We start from the raw sequence: 22,203 nt of genomic DNA on the forward strand, positions 1-22,203 counted from the left end.
GGTACAATTTCTACCTGTTGATCATGATTGAATTAGTGAATAATATGCATGAATCCTCATTAGACATGTCTTATGTCTCGAGATTTGTATTACGTGAGGAAGGAGTATCGTCTGAGTAAGATTTTAACGACCAGAGTGACATTGGATGGTTATGTTAGGAGAATCATTAGGGCTACAACCTGGGTAAGTTGAAGGATAAACCCAGACTCAACCCAAGTAATAGAACACTCAACACAAGCTCAATTCAATTTGACCATTATTAGACCTAAGCTTACTAACTTGAACTTTATCTTCTAAAATCAGGTTGAGCTCTCGTTAGCCTGAATTAAGTAATTTTGAGCAATCGGATCGAATTGGGTGGATGGATTTGGCACATTGAATAACCCTAATTCATTTAGATTAGCAAATAAATTATACTTGTTTCAAAAAAAAAAATCACTAGTAAATTAAAGCGCATACAACCTTCAATTAAACCATAATAATAATAATAAGAAATAAAAATATATAACTAATATAAAAGTATTTATATAATAGTATATAGCATCTGATCCGGGTTGAAATATTTTAACTTAGGCTCAACTCATCTTCTACATAACGTTGCTCAAGCTTGCCCATCAATCAGGTTGAGCTCGGGTTGAGAAAATTAGTAAATTAGAGTTTAAGAAAAAAAAATTATAAATAGTCAAGGATTTTTTTATCAATCTATGAAAGTTACGGGCTTAAACATCGAAGCTTTGGTAAGTACCCTACATGCACCCCCAATGTGATCAGATTCAAGATCACATCTACAACAGTTGTGTTGATGACAATGCACAATATTTACATTAAATATTTGTAAAATAAGTATTCGATAAAATTATTGTTGTTTTATTTTAATTTATAAGTAACTTTGATAAAGTCCTCTAGATTTTGGTGTATATTTGAGATAGTCTAAGGTTTTTCAAATCAATGAAATTTACTTTTTGATCGTGGATTTCTATACGAAGCTATCAAAGAAGAATCAAGATACCACGTCTTCAACTTCTTGTAAAAAATCCTTGATTTATTTGTTTATCTATAAGTGAAGATAATTTATTGAAAAAGAAAAAAAATTGGAGGTTGAGATGACCGACCAGAAGGAACAAGAAAGCAAAAGAACAATAAAAAATCACCCACAACGACTCCCAACATAACTAGCTTGTCTTATAAGAAAATCTTCAAAAAAAACACCACCTAAAATTCTCGAAGAGTTTAGATCAAAAATACAACAAAGCCAGCGAAGAAAATAGTAAAATCCTTCAACAAATAACAAAAGGCACCAAGCACCACAATATTTGCTTCGATTTGAAGAAGGATTTGCCCCAAAATAATTAGGACCCAAAAAGATCTTTAACAGAAGAAGGAAACAAACCTTCAACTCCAAATAACGACAGAAAATGAAACAAAATTATTCGTTAATCCCTAATATGTGCTCGAAATCTCAATCTCATTACCACCATGGTTGGAGTCACCACCATTCAAATTTTAAAATGAGTGTGAATAGTTGAATGAAAAAAAAAAATTCTGGAAAATCAATTTTTTGTAAAATTGTAGTAACTTTTGAATGGGTGAGGTACATGGTTTACCTCGATTCTAGGAAAAGAGGTTCCATGAGAGAGTTAGACAAGGTGTTTGGCATTCTTTGCACTCTAAAGTGGTTGTCTTTTTAACTTGGCCATTTTGAATTATTTTGAAGATAAAAGTGCTCCAATGTGAAAGCGGGGATACAATCTTTAGCCATTTATGAAAATTTGCATTTTTATTGTATGTTTAAGGGTTTTATTTATTTATTTTTTTTTTCTTTTAATTTCTCTAATTTTATTTCTTTATTTATAGATTAAACTTTTCTATTTGGTTGCCTACTTTTTTTTTTCTTTCATTATTATAATCAAGATGTTAAATTTTTATTTCAGTGCCTATTTCAATCAACCTAAAAATAAAAATATTTCTTGAAAATAATTTGGTCACTTTGAAATGACGAACATGTTAAAAAAAAATGACAAAAACATTGAGAAAATTTGAACTTAGAGAAGATGGTTAAAAAAAAAGACATTAAAACACACAATAAATCGTCAAAAGACACCAAACAACAATAGGAATTGTTAAAAATTGAAGATTGAAAATATTCTACTATAGAGTCGCCAATATTTGAGTCCAACAATGAAAAACAATAATACTCCATAGAAAAATGAGAATAATAAAGTCACACGTCCTCCTTAATGTGTAAACTACTTAAATAAAAAGCTATTAGGTATGGATGGCGTTTTGAAAGCCCAAAAGAGAGCCAAACATTTTCAATGTATGGGTTAGAAGTTTTGGAATAACTGATTTTTCTTGTAAAGATGGTCTCCTCATCATAGAGATCATCCTCAGAAAAAATCAACCCATTCTGAAACATCTAACCCCGTCAAAAAAGATTTAGAAAAATCGAACGGTCCATGATTCTCCAACTTGTAAACTAGGGTTAACAGAGATCATCCTCACAAAAAAATGAGCCTACTCCGAAACTTCTAACCCCTATTTTTAAAAATGTCTAGCACAATTTTTGCCCTCTTTAGGGCCACCCAACACTTCTTTTTTTTTTTTTTTAAATATCATGCACACAACTTTTTTTCACAAATACTTTTTATTTTTATTTTTATTTTTATTTTTGTAATACTTATAAATTCTTGATAATTTTTTCAAAGAAAAAAAAAATTATTTCAAACTTAAGTTAACTTAATACCTAAGTAACTTATAAATTCTTAATAGTTAACTTAAGTCAATTATCATTCACTTGTCCTTTTTTTTTACAAATACATTATTCTTTTTGTTATACAATATTATTAAAAGAAGTAAATACTTGATGAAAATAAAAAGGAATCAGAAAGAGAGCACCTCATGCGAGCTAATTCAACAACAGAGCACAAGTTACCCTTCTCATGTTCTTTCTTTTATCATAAATTTAAGATTTTCTGCATTTTCAGAAATCTGAAGAAGATAAAATCTCTTTAAGAGTCAAGACCAAGCAAAACTACCTTCCTATATACATTGGCAACAAGGAACCAATCATGATCGGCCGGCCTCATGAACATAATAGCAAAATGAATCATTAATTAGACAAAAAGTTGGAGAGTCCTAAGTAAATGTTTCCACCATAATTTCAATCTGAGAGATGAATAAATATTCTTTTTTTTCCGTTTAAATGAACAAAAAAGAAAGAAAAATAAAATAACTTACAAGTCTCATCGGCTGCAGCGAAGTACAATTTGTCGTAACTCTTGGTCTAGTCAAACATACTCGGAAGGGGTCTCACTGACATGAATGCGTCCACCATCTGTGAGAAAGAGAGCGAATCAGAGAAGGATAGTATTGAACAGGAAACTACTAGGTCCAATAAGAATAGTTCAGACATGAATAACGGGTATAGAAAAATGATAAAAGAAGTTCACAGAAAAGGGAAAGAATCTCTATATTGTTTTTATTGATTTAGAGAGAATTTTTAAAGTCAATCGGAAACCATCTATGTTTTATGGAGTTGAATCTTGAGTAGTAAAGAAAGTATAATGTTAATAGATTGAGCGTAGCAAACATGAGGATGCCGAGATGGATAAGTGGAAGGACTTAGAAAGATAAAACTAGAAACAGACTCATTCAAGAAACGTGGTAGTGAACACACTTCCAATAACGAAAGAGGTGACTAGCAGAATGGAATGGAAAATTTCATTTAGCTGACCAAACCTTTAGAACAAGGTTTAAGTAGGATTAAGAGTTGGAATCAAAACAGTTTATTTTCAGTCTACTTTTTGTTGGGGGTCCGAAATCCCTTCAAAAGTAGCTTTTACATTTGAATAGCTTCTTTGGTTAAATTTTCACAAAACAGGCACTTACCTCGTCAGTCACAGCTGCCCGAGCCTTGCGATGTCGTTCCACTATCTGTGTCAAAACTTCAATAAGACGCTTCTTTACTTCACCTGTTAGCATCCGCCCGGCTCCATATTCCTGGAAAATGTTTTTGTAAGTAATCTTGGAAATATAAATTGCCATTTATCCTTGTGCAAGATCGGCACTTTGATGACAAGAAGTTACGAGAACATTTATCAGAGAATGATCTCACCTCCCTTATGTGCTCTAGCTCAGCATCATCTTCTAAGAAAAAGGAAAGGTATTTTATTGGTATATCTACCTGAAAAACATACGAAGAGGAGATATCAATCACAAAGTTAATTTCCCGGCAGGATTCAAATGCTCAACAACTAAGTACGCACAGATGAGCATAGTAACAAAGTTTGGATTCGGTAATTTTTCAGTGGAGGTTCAATTTGGTAAATTTGGATAATTCAGGAAAGTTTCATAAGAAAATCAGCAAAATTTCGGAGATTATACAAAATATGATTTTAGGTTTCTTACCAAAACCCATCATCATCTTCAACCTCTCTAAAACCCTATTTTCTTCTTGATGTTTGAATGTTGAAAAAAAAATAAGAGTTTGAATGTGAAGGGTAAAAATGTTACCATGTTCTACGATTAATTCAGGAACCGTCGATTAATTCTTCAATTTGCTGATTTAATCGGCTAACCCCTAATTCGGAGAATTTTACAAATCTTTTGAAAAAATCGAAGAATTTTGTGACTACAGATGAGCAGTTTCTTCAGTTTTCACCCGAGGAAAATTGGAGGAAGTTAACATACTACTAATCTCAATGGAAAGTAGATGTAAGGGCGAAGGAAAGAGCATTTTCCGAGAAATGCTGCATAGATTCACGTTCAGAAACTTTTCCAGCATAACTTATTTGCTTATTTGTTATCATGTTATGAAGTAACCATGCATCTTTACCAACATGAGAGTTCAAGCTATCATGAACATGTACGAAGATTTGCACCAAATAGACAACAAAATGATACCTCTAGATTTGCTCCATATTTCCTATGCTTCTCTATAGAATCTTGCCCACCAGAGAAGGCATACTTATTTACCTGCAAATGGGAACACACCTCCAAGTTAGTATAAAGGTCATATTATGTTTATAAAAGCTCTATGGGCTTTTCTATATGTTGTGCAGACCAACTTTTTCGCCAAAGAAATAAATAAAATATATGAACCACTGCAAGGCCTACAATGGTTTGTTCATGGTTGAGCAGTTTTTTCCAAAAAAACAGGAAGGAAACCAGAAAGTATTAAAGAAATATATAAACTGGTGCATCTTTTTGACTGAAGAAATAAGACGTGAAAATTACTAAGGAAGCTCAGATTTATAAGTAACTAGGAATGCAATAGAGGTTTATTAAAAGCTGCCGTGCAGCCTTGATTGAGGTTGTTTAGGACCGTAATATATTTAAGTGTGTCAACCATTTCTGTTATTGTGAGAACCCCGAGCTAACTTGGGGGAACCAACTCAGGAAGGTCTGAAATCATGATCAATACCGCTTGATGTATATGTGTAAACATTTCAGGCATTTTGTTAATTCCAGAGTCCTGACACCTCAACACTAAAGGAAATATAAGCCACATAGGATTTTTGGCATTTGTATATGAGTTAGATTGCGAAAATGGTGTGAGAAACTGTCTTCCTTAGCACAAAATTCCAACAGCACTGACTCTACATGTGCACCGCTGCAAGGCAAGGGCAGTCTTTCCTATGAAAGCAGAAATTTCTCTTTCACTAGTCTAACTTTACAATATTTCCTTCATAAAATCAATTACAATCTCTGCAGCCCTCCCTTATAAAAGCATGTTTATGGGACAATGTTTCCTACATGTACATCTCTGACAACCTACCCTCCCCCAACCCACAAAAATAAAAAATAAACAATTTCTTTTATATGTGCCAATTAAAAGTCTTGCTGAACAACCATTTCTGCTTAACAAATGATATTATACTTACAACCAGGGTTACCAATTTACAATATAGAATACAAACCATAAATTCAGGAAATGCCAAAATACTATAAAATGGGCATGTGCTCCAAATATAGAGAATCGTGAAGAATGTGTACGAAATTTGAGAACAAACCTTGTTTTTTATGTCTTTTGCAGAATCTGTCACATATATTGCAGAATTTGGATCACTAGCAGACATTTTCCCCGTCTCCCCCTGCACTAACCAATGAATTAATTAGATCGAGCATATAGCCAATGAAGCAACCTTGCAAGCTTAAAGATGAAAAGCAGTGGGCACCAATATCCCCAGTTTACTAGTCAAGCTCATTGGTAAATAAAGGGGCAAAGAAAACAATCTTCTGCTCATAACTTAAAATTTTTCATTTTACTGAATGTGCATTATTCCTACAAAACAATTATCATGTATAATAAAGGCTAAAACCATAACGATATGACCACCAATCATACTTGGACAACATGCTAGGATTAGGTTCTACAAATGATTGTGGCATATAATGTATATCAGTTCTAAAAAAACAAGTTTAAAACTCATGATTATGAAAGGTAAAGATCAAATTAATAAAGAAAAATTAAGGTAATTAAAAAAAAAAATGGCACAACGACAGTATTCATCAGTACAATCACGAAAACTATGTTCAACCAATGGAAATATAAAAATACATCTGAGGTGTTAAATTTCAGTTTTTCGAAGTCTATTCCAGTCAATTGGAAATGGAATGGTCTCGATCAGAGGAAATTAATACAATTGCGACGGAAATGCTGAGGAAATTGTCATTGAAAGTTGAAACTATATAAAATGATAAAACATACATGAAAAACACACTCATAAATTACCAAGCAATGATAAACAGCCATATGTCAAGTGGTGAGTGCAGAATAGTCATGTTTAGATACACATTGGTGTTGGTATCCGAGAGCTTGACAACCAAAAACAATATTTTACATGGAAATGAGAATAATAATATCAATAACTTCGTACACGTATAACCTCTTATTTAAATGAACTAACTATTAGGTACTGCATTCACACCTTCTTATATTTGTTTGTTTGTTTTTCTTTTCCTTTTTTGATAAATCAAATATCTTTATCGATAGCATGGTTGAGGAGACCATGAAGCTTAAGAACAACCAAAGGAAAGAAAGAAAAGATAAACATATAAAGTGACCAAGAAACACCAAGAACAATAACCGGCTAAACAACAATGTTACACACCCAATCCCACTTGGTTATGAAGTCTTCAAAATAAACTCCCTTTGACTCATCAAAAACCTTGCTCCACAAAAAGATAGTCCCTAGAATAGAAGAAATAATGCCTTGAAGCAAGGACTCTTTTCCCTCAAAGGTCCTAAGATTTCTCTCCTTCCAAATTTCCCAGCTAATTGCAAATGGAGTGATGCTCCAAAGCTTTCTCTTAAAAGCAGAAAAACTCTGCCCTATATGAAGCCAACCTTCCACTAAGTTCCGAAAGGACAGCAGAGTGCACCACATTACCCCGAATTGCTTAAAAAATGAGACTAGATCTTTGCGGCTACCATGCAATATATGAGAGTAAATGGTCAATAGACTCCCCATCCTCCTTACATAACCCACAAAAATTGACAAAAACAACTCTTCTCATAATGTTATCCATGGTCAAGATTTTGCCCAAGGAAGCTACCCACACAAAGAAAGTAACTTTAAAAGGAACCTTAGGACCCCACACCTCCACCATAGGAAAAGAGGTTGCTAACATCCGCACCAAATCGCTATAAAAGGACTTAAAGTGTAAATAAGCATATTTTTTTCAAAATATATATGAACAATTACAAGCATTTCCAACAAATTAGAACATGGATGATTGATTTTTTTTATTTTTTTTTTTTGTACAACAAAAATAATATAATCATTCATGATATACTAAGATGACTGTATGCATGCTCATATGATACACTAAGAAGCTTATATATTGATAAGTAGAGTAAGGTGCTTATAATGCTTATATTACATTATAAGATGATATATAGCTACCTACCTAATCATAAATCACTTATATTAATAAACGAATATGATGTAAAATTTACAGGTCATTTTACAAGCCATTTATAATTTTCGTGTTTATTTATAAATTTCATCAATATTACAAAAAAAAAAATGGATATTTTGGCAAATTTTACTGTTTATCAAATATTTCCGGATTTTGTATTTTATACCTGAAATTTGATTATTTCAGTTGAAATTTATTGTTTATCAAAAAAGTCGTGCTGGAGTAAGATTGAAATTGACATCGTTTCAGACATTGTTGTGCGCAAAACCATAGATGCTTCTCACTCATATCTTGATGAAGAGCATCTATGGTTCTGTACACGCATCCACTTCGGCAATGTGTGAAACTATGTCAATTTCAATGTTACTTCAGCATTTCCTTATCAAATTATTTCACAAAATGAACTTTATTTCCACCAAAATATACATAAAAACAAACTGTCAGTTAAATTTCATGTCGTGTCTTGTGGAGGTATATTTCATGGAAATATCTCAAAATATAATAATATGAATATAACCAATAAACAAAGTTCAGGCTATCTTGTTTGGCATTAGATGTTAAAGCTCAACCGAACCAATTTAGAGAGAGAAGCTTATTCATAAAAATACCTGAAGAGCAGGGAAGAATAAGGACTCAATCAATGCTGGTTTATGATATCCTATCCTAGGAGCAACATCCCGTGTCATTCTGAAATAAGGATCCTGTATATATCAGCAAAATAGGTACACTTATCACATTCCTGAGATAAATTAATAATTTTTGGAGATGAAAGGAAGAAAAATACTAAAAAGAACAGTTTCTCTCGGAAGGAGGAATCTAAAGTACGCATTGCATTGCAACAGTTTATTTTTAAGAATCATACTTTAATTGTGATGCATGGATAAAATCCATTATTAGATGAATCCAAGCAACAAGCTACGAGATCATTTCAAAAATCAACTAGATCAAATTATCATAAGCATCCATCATAAAGGCCTTTTTTCTTCTTTTTTTCTCAAGCATTCAATTATGAGTAGTATTCTTCTAAAAAAGATGGATGAACTTGATTACTACTGTCGTCCAATTGGAACAATTTTATTACACCTCCGTGATGAGAATCACCATTCATATGGTGTACATGAACATTGTCCATGCAGTTGCACATGACAAGCATGTGCGATAAACCATCCACTCAGGTCAACTTTTTAACATGAGATCTCCCGGGAATGGTTTTGGAAATCATCCGAGACCAAACAATACTGGAAGGCTGAGATACCCCCTTTTCCGCCTCTTCTTCCTGCTCAATTCTTCTTCCTCTTCGTCTTATGCTTTTTTCTGGTTCATGGAGTTCAAAAAAGATGGAATTCGCAATTTGTGGGGTTTGTGGAAAGAAAGGAATTCACGCACGTTTGAAAGCAAGGAGAGTAATTTGGAAGAACTCATTTTCGACATATGTGGCTTGTTATTCTTTGGTGTAATCAGTTTTAAGGAATTTAGGGGCTTTTTCTTTGAAGATTTTTTTTTTAGGTGGGAGAATGTAATTAGAGAGTAGTTGTCATTGTGTGTTCTTCTTTGAGGACTCCTTGTCCTCTCATCAATAAATTTTATCTTATAAAAAAAAAAAGCCTGGTTTCGTCTGAGATAACGAGATGAAATAGGAAACCGATATTGAAAACCATGCCGTCCCACCATGGAATTCCAATAAAAAAGAAACCATCAACTTTAGACCACCATAGATAAAGAAAGGTGTTTATGGGCATTCTGTATATTGGAAGCTAGTTTTATTTTTTATAAAACTAACTACCAGGGAAAGAAGCATTAGGACTAGCTATAAGAATAAGCTCACTGACTAGAAGAATTTATTGATGAAAAAGATAGAGAATGTTATATGAACAAATGGAAGAAATGGAAATGGAGTTCCCAGTCATGGTTGAAAATCTGCATCATTCAGTGTCTCGATATGACTCTGGAACAATGTCCCTTAACAATATGGGACGAGATGGAATGATACTTTGGATAAGCAACAGTATGCTTTGATATTGAGGCTTGAAACTACACTAGAGAAAAGTGTTTCTAATGCTTACTTAAGCTGATAACATGTGATACAATGATTTATAAATATTGTTTTCTATCACATCATTAGCAAAGCCAATTAAACAAATCCTATTCCTCCATTTAATTCTGCCAAATCATTCCATCTACCACCATTAATTTTCTAGTACATGACAAAACATTCCTGTGTACTGCCTCAGCACCATAGAAGAACGACACGCTTCTGCAGAAATGGAAGACCCTCAAGTCTCAAACACATTCCCAGTATTAAGACACATCCTTGTAGTCAAGCGAAACTTTATATGGGAAAAATATAATGTCTTGTCACATATATTTGGGAAAGGGTGGATGACATAATGTATGTATTCACTTTCACTTGCCAAAAGAAAGGTGACCATAACCCCAGGTATTCATTGCATATTTAAACTCTATATGTATAATTAATGATTACCAAATTCATAAACTCAAATAGCATATAACACTTATAGAAGGTTTACGCCATTAACATAACCAGAGCATAAAATCAAGTTGTTGGTACAAATTTAATCATTCAGAGGAGAACTGTTAAGACTTGCATCCAGAAAAATAACATGATTCAAAATGAATAAAAAAAAATTATATCAAGAAAGCTAAACCTGGTCAATAGCACATGGTATCAAGCAACGGAGATCATCTTTGCCAGAGAACAAGTGTGGAAATGAACTGGGGAAGGATGGAACAGCCTGCAAGCATGAAACTTAAGCATGTTCAGAAATTCAACGGGTAACCAATGATGTTCCATGCAAAGCCTTATATATAGAGACATGCACACTCAGAAGTTGAAAAAGAAAGAATAAACACACTTTTAAAGGATATATGAGTTACAACAGTTCGATATGGTGTAATTTTTCACTTGTGCAACACCTTCTTTCTTTGGCTAGGAGTGGCTTTAACAAGTGAAGATTATAAGTTCGTCTCTCTGAGGCACTCTTCACAATTTTTGTTTTTGTACTAGTACAGCACCCTGAGGTAATGAACACTAGACAACTTGGTTCAATGTTGTGGGAACTAAAATTACAGTACCTGAGGCAATGTTGTAACTGATACTAAACTATCATCACTTCAAATGATGGTAACAAAAATGCCAAGATAACCAACCTTGAACATGTAAAAGACAAAAAGCGAATAACAAACACAACCGCACATGCATGTCCCCACATTCAATTTATTGAATAAATGAATAGTGAAGCAGATGACCTTACCTGCACAGGTGGGAAACTAATTTTGCCAATATGATCTTCAGCAGTGAAACCAAATATACCGACAACCTGCATATAATAAAAAAAAAGGCATGCCTTGCTCCTCAGTAAAAACATCTAAATTAAGAGACATGTTGCATTTTCTAGATAACAGAGAAAAATAAAGAAAAACAGGATGTTTTCAAGCATTTCATTGATGAGGTTCGTGATTGACAATCACCTTATTGAAAGTCACACATTTTGAGACCCTCACCATATTTTTGTAAAAGGCACTGTAAAGAAAATTCCAAACAAATGTACAATAAGCCATCTTACACTTGGTCTACCAAACACACTCAAAATCAGAGAATATGACATATGTAAATAATACTTACCCACCAACATAATCAAAATCAGAGAAAATGAAAGTTTTTGTAATGTCAAAGCCACAAGCAATGATGTCTTTTGCATTTTCACGGGCAAGCCTCTGACTCTCTTCCACTGACAGGTTCTTCCACATGCACTTTTCATCATCGGTAAGTTGTATGACAAGAGGAACCTTGAAGGCGTCCTGCAAATATCTACAAGCATGGGAAGCAAATCTCACAAGCTGAGCATGGCGAATGTAAGGTTTGATTTCAAAATTTTAGAGAAAAACGAACTTGTCCCATGGATTACAATACACCCTACAGAATGAAATACAATAAAGACTTCCACAATTCTCCATTGATATACAATTCAAATTTTCTTGCCATTTCTTCTTTTTGGTCTCATATCTCATATAGCGTATAATGAAAGGATTATATAAATAGGATTCCGCATACACGTACAGGGGATTTTAACTACATATGCATCTGATCATATATGTATTACAATATTACAATAAAGAAGGAGGATTTTCAATGCGAGATAACCAATAATTGTTTCCAACCACAAAATTCACTAAGACAAGGTATGGAAGCTTAAAAACTTTTCCAACAGAAAATTCTTCCTTACAAAAATGGTTGCTATTTCATAACTTTCAAAAACGTAAAATTCTCTAATCTTCCATAAAGAGCCAACATTTTTTCTTAAATTCTAATCAATGAGTCAATATTTTTTTTCAAAATTAATATCTTGATACCTTTGCAAATGTAGGGCCGTATTGTTTGAACTAATAATAAAGACTACAATCAGAGAGATGAAATATATAGTCACACTTAATTATTATTTTTTAAATTATCACTTTAAAGAGAGGGAGCGGAAAAAAATGATGGTAACAAGAATATTTATCAAAAAATATAGAATATATGGTCTGGATCTTAGAGAACTTAAACATGTAATTAGGTTTTATGTGTCACGCAAACTACAATTCGCTGGCATGGCAGTGTGCAATGCAGGGACGTATTTAGAGTGGGGGCTGTGGGGGCACTTGCCCCCACAAAAGTTTTCAAATTCTATGGATTAATGTACTATTGAAACAGATTTTAGCTGCGGATAAAGAAATCTGCCACTATTGCCCCCACAAAAAAAAAATTCCACTCTTAGTTGCCCCCACAACTATTTTTTTCACTCTTAATTGTCCCCACAAATTTTTTTCTACTCTTGGTTGCCCCCACACGAGCAAAATCCTGGCACCGCCCCTGGTGGAATGGTTCTATGCACACTATCACGTCCATGCAGTGTCAAAGGAAGTCAGTTCAGCATTTTCCTTCAAAATATCCACTACAAGTCCATGGTAGAATTTCTCAGAACTTCTATTAATATCTTTGTGTGCAAATTAATAAGTAGAGAACTACTAAATACAAGTTCAAATTTTTTTAATTTCTATACCGATTCTCACAATAAATTTCAAGGAAAATTTTAAAAATTTTCAAGAAGGGGGAGCGAAATTACTTGGTGAACATAAAGGGGACGAGATGACCCAAATGCAAAGCTTCAGATGAAGGTCCCCTCCCTGTATATAAATAGAACTTCTTTCCTTTCTCATAGACATCCAGAATCTCATTAAAATCCCTAAAATAATTCGAAAAAATTGATTCAAAAATCAAAATCAATTATTGGTGAAACAATTGAATAATAAATAAATAAAATTTACGGACCGATGTGCAAAGAAAACGCTGCGACGAAGAAATACGTGAGGAGGACGAGAGGTGAGGCGTTCGACACGATGAATTAGGGATTGATCGAGTCTTTGACAGCCGAATTTGTCGATGAGTTTGTCGTAATCGATCTTACCTCCTTCTTTCGCTGATACCTCCCATGGATTCACTACTTGATCCTCTGCAACTCCTTTTTCTGATTCTAGTTCTTCGTTTGATTTAGGTTTCGTTTCTGTCTCTGTTTCCATCGAAGAGATGGGAACGAAGAACTGCAGATGAGCGAGAGAGAGAGAGAGAGAAACCCTAGAGTAGTTAAAAAGAAGAGCTTCGAGAGTTACTGGAAGAGGTCGAGAAACAAAGCAGAGAGAGAGAGAGAGAGAGGTGTAAATTGTAAAACTGTAAAACTGTAAAACCGTAAAAATTTAAGCTTCAGAAGAATGGATAATTTAGAAGTACCCCTCCATACTCTGGTAAATATATGAAATATCCCCAACAGTGGTCTTCTGTAAGAGACTGAAATGAAAATGACTACAATACCCCCGTTCAACTTCTTGCCAAAAAACCCTTTATTTCCCTTCCCCACCCTCAAAAGCCATCTCCTTCGATATCTTGAGCCTTTATAGAATTGAAATTTTGATTTTTGGCTAGAAGTTGAGTTCAGGGTAATTTCACAAAAAGATTAAATAAATAAATCCCAATTGATTTATTTCTATTTTCTTGAATGGTCTTGGGTTAATGAATAAGGTCACTTGCAATTTAATTATTTAGATTAAATGTGAGTTTTCTATTTTGACTTGCTCCCCCGCCGTGATCGAATGAGAATGGATAAGAGGCTCGTGGGATTGACGTGAGGGGGTAGGGATGGCTATATTTCTGGGAGCGAACTCCAGGCGAATATGAAGCGCATGGATACAAGTTATGTCTTGGAATGAAAGACAATTCCGAATCCGCTTTGTCTACGAACAAGGAAGCTATAAGTAATGCAACTATGAATCTCATGGAGAGTTCGATTCTATCTTAGGATGAATGTTGGCAGCATACTTAGTAGATTTCTTTTGTGTATTACTAATTGAGAGGGGCTTATTGGTAAGTGTTACAAGATCTCGTACATTGGAACCCATGGTTATGGACTCGAATCCATTAGATGGAACATTTTCTTTTCCAAGTGAAAATCCCCTAACATATGAAAGAGTGAAAAAGTGCTTTCGTTGTTGTGGAATAAGAAGTCTTCGTATCTCCTGCATAGTTTTGACACACCCTTTAAATTTAAAATTGATGACATACTTCACTTGAACATTATATCCTCTTAGAGATTAACATAAAATAGTTTAAATAGCTTTGTCTCTATTTTCTTACAAAAACCTTGATTTTTCTCCATAATCTTCAAGTATTAGGATAAAAGATTATCACCATGTTTTTTACCTCAAAACCATGCTTCGTATCTTGTAAAAAACAAGAAAACACCAAATTTTGTATTTTTCATCTTTTGCATTTTCTGTCTTTCATGACTGTTTGCAATTGTAATGCTTGGTAGACTCATTTTCCTCGCATCGTAAAATTTTGTAGTTGTTTGATTGAACATTGAATGTCAAAAAAATACATTTTTTGTAGTATATATGAAAGTGACGCCCATCTAACACTTAAAAAAAAAAAAACATACTATATATGAAAAAAATATTTAATTATTACCATAGTTGTTTAGTTTTCTTGTGAAAAATATGACCTATAACTTAAAAAATACAATAGTTTTCTAAAAATTACGGATATGGAGTGGGTAAGGCCTTACCCGACCCATTGTCAATCCTAGTGATTTGATGTCATATGAATTGGGTGCTCTTGGCAAAAGTTGGTGTGAAAATAGAATATCTCTCCCGTTACCTTTCGCAATTGGAAACATGGTTTTAAAACTCGGTATTACGTATCGTCTCGTTCACCGCTGATACCGAGTTGACTCGGACGATACGTCTCGTCTCGTCGAGTCGTCTCGTTCAACCTTGAAACAATGGTTTTTAACCATTTAAAAAATATGAAAAATTCTGAAAAATTCAGAAAAAAATCAGAATTGATTCCTATTAAAAAATGAACCTAAAAAAAATATATAAAATTAAAAAAAAAAAATCATAATACACATATCAAAATAAATAAATTAAATATTTACATTGATACGTTGTTTCATTTTCATTGCACAAGTGCACTAAATATTTTTTTCCAAATACAATATTTAAAAAGCACCAAACTTACCATCAAAAATATCAATTAAAACATTAATTTCAATTTGATAAAAATCGGTATTATAAAAATTGGATCGACCCGTATTGAAATTTGTTTTTATTCGATCTCAATATGATTCAAATATGTTTCAATTGATTTTCATCATATTATAAGTATGATTTGACATATAAAATACAAAGAAGCAACATTCAAAAAAATAAAATACAAAGAAACTTCACAATTATATAACACAATTGACCTACTTTCTCACATTTTATCGGATAGGGACACGATTGATCCATATGCCATCCCATAGGTTACTGCATCAAATTTTTATCGGATCTAATTTTTATTTGAACCCAAATCTTTAATCCATGTATGAAGTTATCTAATAGGCACAAATTGGAATTTGGATCCATTGACAGCCAAACTATTTTCAAAACCCAAATCTTCAATCGAGATCTGAAATTATCGAATTTGAATGAATCAGATTTTGGACCCATTGATTGCCTTACTATTGAGGGGATCATAGTAATTTATGATCCTAAGTATCCAATTACATCAGTAATTAGCAGTTGAGAAGCATCCTATATTTGCGATTTAGGAAAATGACCCACAATTTAACGGTGTTAATTCAATGTGCATCATTGTTCCATCACTAATTTAAAAAATATTCAGTAAAACTTGGTTAACTTGGACGAAATTTTGATATTTACATATCAAAATAATATATATATCAAAATAAATAAATTAAATATTTACATTGTTACGTTGTTTCATTTTCATTGCATAAATGCACTAAACTTGTAAATCCACCTTTCACTTCGATTTCTTCTTGAATCGGATAATTTTTTTTTCAAAACTTTGATTTTTGTTCTTCACTTGATGGAGAAGATGAAGTTTGGTGGAGAAGATGAAGAAATAATGTAGAATATTGATTTGGGGGTAAAATAATTGAAGAGAAAGGTAAAACTCGGTTAACTCGGATGAGATTTTGAAAATCTCGTCCGAGTCAACTCGTTTGTCTCGCGAGTTAATGAAAAAACTGCATTTTCTCGGTTATCTCGTTCGTCTCGGACGAGTTTTGCGAAAATATCGTCCGAGACGACTCGCATAACTCACGAGACGCGGTCGTCTTATAACTCATTGTGAGTTGGTCTCGTTCACCGCCGATACCGAGTTAACTCGGACGATACGTCTCGGTCTCGGACGAGTTTTAAAACCATGATTGGAAAGGTAAAAGTCTACGCTTAACGACGCGCAATTCTCATTTCTCGAAGAAAATTCTCTCTCTCTCTCAGATCCAACCCACAAACTGTTTGAAGAAATTCCCAAACCAACAATGGAGAGCAGCATCCTCGAATCCATCGGTATCGAAATCATAGGTGTCATGTCCCCTGTTTCGATCTGTATGTTCTTAGTCGTCCTTCTTGTCTACTCTCTCTCTTCTTCCACCTCTATCTCTTCCACACCAATTCGCACTGCAGCCAACTTAGTCTACCTCGAAACCCCTTCAGATTCAACCTCTCAAAAACTCGAGGGAGCCCTTCTCAACGCAGCTGTCTTCATTATCCTCATCGCTGCAGTCACTTTCCTTCTAGTCCTCCTTTACTACTACAATTTCACAAATTTCTTGAAAAACTACATGCGTTTCTCTGCATTTTTCGTTCTGGGTTCAATGGGTGGATCGATATTTTTGTCGATTATTCAACATTTTTCGATACCCATTGATTCGATTACGTGTTTTATTCTGTTATTCAATTTTACTATTGTGGGTGTTCTATCGGTTTTCTCTCAAGGGATTCCTATTTTCTTGAGACAAGGTTACATGGTTCTTTTGGGTATAATCGTCGCCGCTTGGTTTACTAAATTGCCCGAATGGACAACATGGGTGTTACTTGTTGCATTGGCTTTGTATGATTTAGTTGCTGTTTTGGCTCCGGGAGGACCCTTGAAAATGTTGGTTGAATTGGCTTCGAATCGGGACGAAGAGCTTCCGGCTTTGATCTACGAGGCTCGGCCGACCGTATCTCGTAATTCGGAAAGTCGTGGGTCTATGGGTCTTTTAATTACGGGTGCATCGTCGTCATCGGGTTCTGTCGAGCTTCAACCATTACAACAGAATATCGATGATCATCGGGTAGGGATCGTATCTAATAATGTGAGAGAAGATGAGGAGACATCCCCATTGGTGGCTAATTTTGGGTCTCGACTTGATTCTGAAATAATTAGTTTGGGAAGCGAGACAGAATCGTCGAGGCGGGGGAGTGGCAATGGAGGATTTGATGTCTCCATGACACCAGGTATAAAACTAGGTCTTGGTGACTTTGTTTTCTATAGTGTTCTAGTGGGTAGAGCTGCAATGTATGATTTGATGACTGTCTATGCTTGTTACCTTGCTATTATATCGGGACTCGGGTGCACACTTATATTGTTATCTCTGTGTCATAAAGCTCTTCCTGCTCTCCCAATATCAATCACATTGGGTGTCATGTTTTACTTCTTAACACGGTTGTTAATGGAGCCATTCGTTGTTGGGACATCCACAAATTTGATGATGTTTTGATATTTCCACTCATTTCTTGAGGATATAAATACAAATACTGTTGTAGATGAGTTGTGTTTTACTTAATCAAATGAGCATAATTCGAGCATTATCACTTGTGTTTCTTTTGAATCGTGGTTATCTTTATGGTGATTGAAACTTTGAGAGAAACTGGTGTTATATTATCCTTTTTTATTTGATGGAAGATAGATGACCGTCTGCTTTTAGGAATCGATTTTTCCTAAGAAAAAAATTTCTCTTTCAAATTTTATTTTTTTTCCGTTTCTATCTCACTTCATCGGACCAAGGAAAATGTGATCTAAATGAAGTGAATGGAACGAAAAATATTGTTATCTGGAAAGTGAAGAAACAATTCTCTTTTTGAAGCTAAAGGTGTTACTTCTCGGTTAGGTTTCTTTTTGAGATATGGGATTGTAAAACACGTGCATTTTTATTTTTTTCGGATGGGTAAGCTGGACTTCAACCCACGACCTCTAAGTTGTTTTGCAATGCATCAAACCAACTGAGCCACGAGTCTAAGCCCACGCATGAATGTTATTGGTAAGTAATTTGTATTTGGTCTTGGTCCTCAATAAAATTGCTGTATATTGTATAGAAAAGAGGTGTTAAACACTCATTTAGCCATAAATCATAATATTAAGATCATCATCATCAAAGCTATAATGATTTGGGGTCAGCTAAACGGATCATGTTCATCCATTCATTTATGTCTAGAGCCATGTTTTCTATGTTGAAAGTGTGTTGATATCACTTTCACTGTCTCAATCCACATTCTTTTGGGTTTTTCTTTCACTCTGTAGTACCCTCAACTTCTATTTTTATTCTAACTAGGACCATCATTGACCCCCATTAAATCTACACAAACCATCTCAATTCACTTTCTCTTAGTTATCATCTATGGGAGCTGCAACTACATTTTCTTAAATGCGTTCATTTCTAATGTTATCTTTCCTAGTGTTTCGTGTCATCCATCTCTACATTCATCTCTATAAAGCATAGTCTTACAGCCGTCTTATAGAATTTTCCTTTTAGTTGATTGGTGCATCAGTCACATGGCACTCTAGAACTGTGCACCACCTCTTTTTAAACACCTAGCTTTGATTTCATGGGCAACATCTTATGATAACAAGCTTATTTCTAAGATTAGAAAATCACAAGTCCACTACTAAAGCAAATGAATGATAGTTACTTGAACACGTTTCCCCTTAGCTGCTGCTCTTGCATATATGTGCATGCCAGCCTTGAACAAAAGAATAACCATTAAAAGTCAAGCAATATCATACTTTATGCCTACATTACACTAGAGGCAAAACAATAAACCTTAGAAAGCCATACTCAAAGTTAATGAGGAAGGAAGATAAAAGCAAAGATGCTTTCATCTTGTTCGGATTAGTAACATTGCAAGAAGATGTGGAAGACATTAAGTTGTTTACTTCTAAGTACAACACTATTATTCAAAAATCCGTAAAAGGAACAGTAAGGAAAGGTTGAACTTACTATATTTGAACCGACGAATGATATAGCCTTAATGTCTTCATCATTACAAATATTATTAACAGTGTCCTGCCCAAATCGGAAAAAGAAAGCAATCTCTATCACAGATGCAACAATCACCTTGGCTGGAACATCAAATAAAAAAAAGTAAATGTGCTCAGAGGGAACAAACAGAAAAAAAGAAAATCAAACCTGGTCCTAGAAAGGTAAAGGTGTGTTTTTGTATGTGACCACCACTTCAATAGAAAGATATCTCATTACACTTCACGGCTTATACGTGACAAACAAAATAAATATTCCTAATTTTTCTTTGTATGTAGTTTATAATGTCAAAAATAAGGTCATCAGATAAAGTGTGTCTAAGAAAAATTCAAAAGCTAAAGCTTACATTGGTGCCATGAACAATATTTAAGACACCCTTAGGCAAACCAGCCTCCGTTGCAAGCTCTGCAAGTATCATAGAAGCCCCTGAAAAGTAAACACCAGAACAATCAATGATTAAAAGAGATAGACTTTAACATGAAAAATTGACAATAAAACAACGTCAACAACATGCCCACTAGTATTGCCTTTAGACGATTAAGCGTACAAGAGATTATGCAAGTGAAATGCAAACTGAAGGAATAATGACCGGATGGTTCGGAATTATGTACAAAGCAAAGGGTGTAACAATCACCTGGATCTTTCTCTGATGGCTTTAGAACAAATGTATTGCCACAGGTGACTGCCATTGGGAACATCTGTAGAAATCAAATAGACGAATTTATGTACGCAAGTTCGTGTAAAAGTGCATGAAGGAGAAAAACAATGAAGGAAGAAAAGCTAATATGTCTCATAAGGGAATCATTCCTGGAAAATTACTTCCATATGGAAAAAGACGAAAGCGAAGAAAAAGCGTACCCATAAGGGAATCATTGCCGGAAAATTGAAGGGGCATATCCCAGCACAAACACCAAGCGGCTCCCTAATGCTGTATGTATCAATTCCAGTTGACACGTTTGAAACATATTCTCCCATTTGTAGAGTTGCTGTTCCACAAGCATGTTCCACCACCTCTACAAGACCAAAATCAAGAACCATGAGCATATAATAAGGCGCCAATTGAACTCACACAACTACTAAACACATATATGAAGTTCAAAACTTGTAAATCACTTGATGAGCAATGAACTAACCTAAACCACGGAACACGTCTCCATGTGCATCTTTCAATGTCTTCCCCTGTTCAATAGTTATATTCATGGCGAGCTTATCCTGATAACATATTTATGTTGGCAAGCATGTCGTCATCATCATCATCATCAATAGCAACAAGAATAAAAAGGGGAACAAAATGTATCAAACTTCATTATATAATGGACCACTGACAATGTCTCTACGGATGAGCTCTTGAAGCTTCAACATGACACGCTGACGGGTAACCACAGGTGTGTTTCTCCACGACGGAAAAGCCAGTTTTGCCGCACTTACGGCGGCTTTGAATTCCTCATTGGTAGTTAATGGAAGTTGGGAGACAATTTCTTGGGTCGCCTTTATCAAATCAAACCAACAACAATCAAATATATATATATATATAATATATATATATATATATATATATATATATAATAGATAATAAAAAAAAAAGCTTATTTACTACAATTAATTAATTCAAAGAAACACAAAGCAGGGAAAAAAGATGGGTTTAATGGGTTATATAGTCTTACAGGATTTATAACATCGATAGTTGTAGTTGCTTGAGAATCCACAAATTCCCCTCCAATAAGATTTCGAAATCTCATCAGCTTGTTCAATAACAAATTTAATATAACTTAAAATATATATCTTACGATCTATAACGAAACCAAAAAAGAAAACCCAGCGATTAATTTATTTAACGTTCCAACTAACCGGAGGATTAGTGTGATTTGGTGATGCATCCGTGGCAGTTGAGAAGTGTGTGATTCTCAAAGCAGAAATCTGAGGTTTATAGCTATAGCTACTACCTGCAACAACAATAGATTTTCTAAAGTGATCGTTAAACAATAACAAATATTATAAAATATAAAAAAATTAAATTAAAAAATATCTGATCATCAATAGATTGTCGGAAATGATCGCTAAACAAGAACAAATATTAGAAAATATAAAAATTAAAAATATTTTTAAAAAAAAATCTGATCAACAATAGATTGTCCATAGTGATCGCTAAACAAGAACAAATATTGGAAAATAGAAAAATTAAATATATATATATATATATATATATGATTTCGGCGTGGATTGATGAATGGATTCTTGTTACCTCGTCGAAGAGAAAATTTCAACATTTCTCTAACTATTACTGTTCAGTTGCCGCTACTACTTCTGTTCTTCGATTTGCTGAAGTAGAGTGGTTTTATAAGAATGAAGCTAAGAGAACTAAATACCACGTGTCCTACTGATAAGCTGTTTAATTACATCGTAATATTGAGTACATACGTGGCAGTATATCGTTAGAGGAGTTGGTTTTACTTACTGTAGTAGAGAAACACAAAAGTGAATACATGTGGCTTCTCGTCCTCTTCCGGTAACTTACAGGGCAACTTTGACTAGGAGGTGTTACCGGTGATTTGATGCATCTCACCGGCTATAGACGGTGATAACGGCTTTCCATATCATCCGCCCTCTACTATGGTGCGGCAAGTTTCACTCCAATGGC

The 22,203-nt window shown here is 34.1% G+C and overlaps 3 protein-coding genes across 6 annotated transcripts; 1 reads left to right on the forward strand and 2 right to left on the reverse strand.

Moving 5' to 3' along the window:
* Positions 1-2,752: 2,752 nt before the first annotated feature.
* LOC147383745 (Nucleotidylyl transferase superfamily protein) lies at positions 2,753-13,584 on the reverse strand. Of its 3 annotated transcripts, none has more exons than XM_086425514.1 (13): positions 13,253-13,584; positions 13,047-13,166; positions 11,567-11,752; positions 11,413-11,464; positions 11,196-11,261; positions 10,590-10,676; positions 8,532-8,624; positions 6,012-6,092; positions 4,903-4,974; positions 4,115-4,183; positions 3,889-3,999; positions 3,238-3,334; positions 2,753-3,039 (listed from the first exon to the last, which is right to left on the reverse strand). In XM_086425514.1, exons 1-12 carry the CDS (start codon positions 13,498-13,500, stop codon positions 3,284-3,286), a joined length of 1,236 nt encoding a protein of 411 aa, XP_086281640.1. In that variant the 5' UTR covers positions 13,501-13,584; the 3' UTR covers positions 2,753-3,039; positions 3,238-3,283. The 3 variants fall into 3 exon arrangements, with proteins under 3 accessions (XP_086281640.1, XP_086281641.1, XP_086281639.1); XM_086425515.1 differs by having other exon boundaries at positions 2,753-3,081; XM_086425513.1 differs by lacking the exon at positions 2,753-3,039 and having other exon boundaries at positions 3,086-3,334.
* A 3,119-nt stretch (positions 13,585-16,703) lies between these two features.
* Positions 16,704-18,074, forward strand: LOC147383746 (Presenilin-1). The gene has a single exon (XM_086426475.1). The coding sequence runs from the start codon at positions 16,806-16,808 to the stop codon at positions 18,027-18,029; it is 1,224 nt and encodes a 407-aa protein (XP_086282601.1). The 5' UTR covers positions 16,704-16,805; the 3' UTR covers positions 18,030-18,074.
* Positions 18,075-19,129: 1,055 nt separating this feature from the next.
* On the reverse strand, positions 19,130-21,961 carry LOC147383747 (methylmalonate-semialdehyde dehydrogenase [acylating], mitochondrial-like). Of its 2 annotated transcripts, XM_086426476.1 has the most exons (10): positions 21,808-21,961; positions 21,414-21,508; positions 21,230-21,307; positions 20,892-21,053; positions 20,699-20,777; positions 20,424-20,578; positions 20,200-20,263; positions 19,912-19,991; positions 19,527-19,592; positions 19,130-19,269 (listed from the first exon to the last, which is right to left on the reverse strand). In XM_086426476.1, exons 1-10 carry the CDS (start codon positions 21,830-21,832, stop codon positions 19,195-19,197), a joined length of 879 nt encoding a protein of 292 aa, XP_086282602.1. In that variant the 5' UTR covers positions 21,833-21,961; the 3' UTR covers positions 19,130-19,194. The 2 variants fall into 2 exon arrangements, with proteins under 2 accessions (XP_086282602.1, XP_086282603.1); XM_086426477.1 differs by lacking the exon at positions 19,130-19,269 and having other exon boundaries at positions 19,588-19,648.
* Between the last annotated feature and the right edge of the window lie 242 nt (positions 21,962-22,203).

The sequence above is a fragment of the Akebia trifoliata genome, chromosome 15, assembly GCF_017979445.1.
Source record: "Akebia trifoliata isolate Shusen 1 chromosome 15, ASM1797944v1, whole genome shotgun sequence".
In the NCBI taxonomy this organism is placed as follows: domain Eukaryota; kingdom Viridiplantae; phylum Streptophyta; class Magnoliopsida; order Ranunculales; family Lardizabalaceae; genus Akebia; species Akebia trifoliata.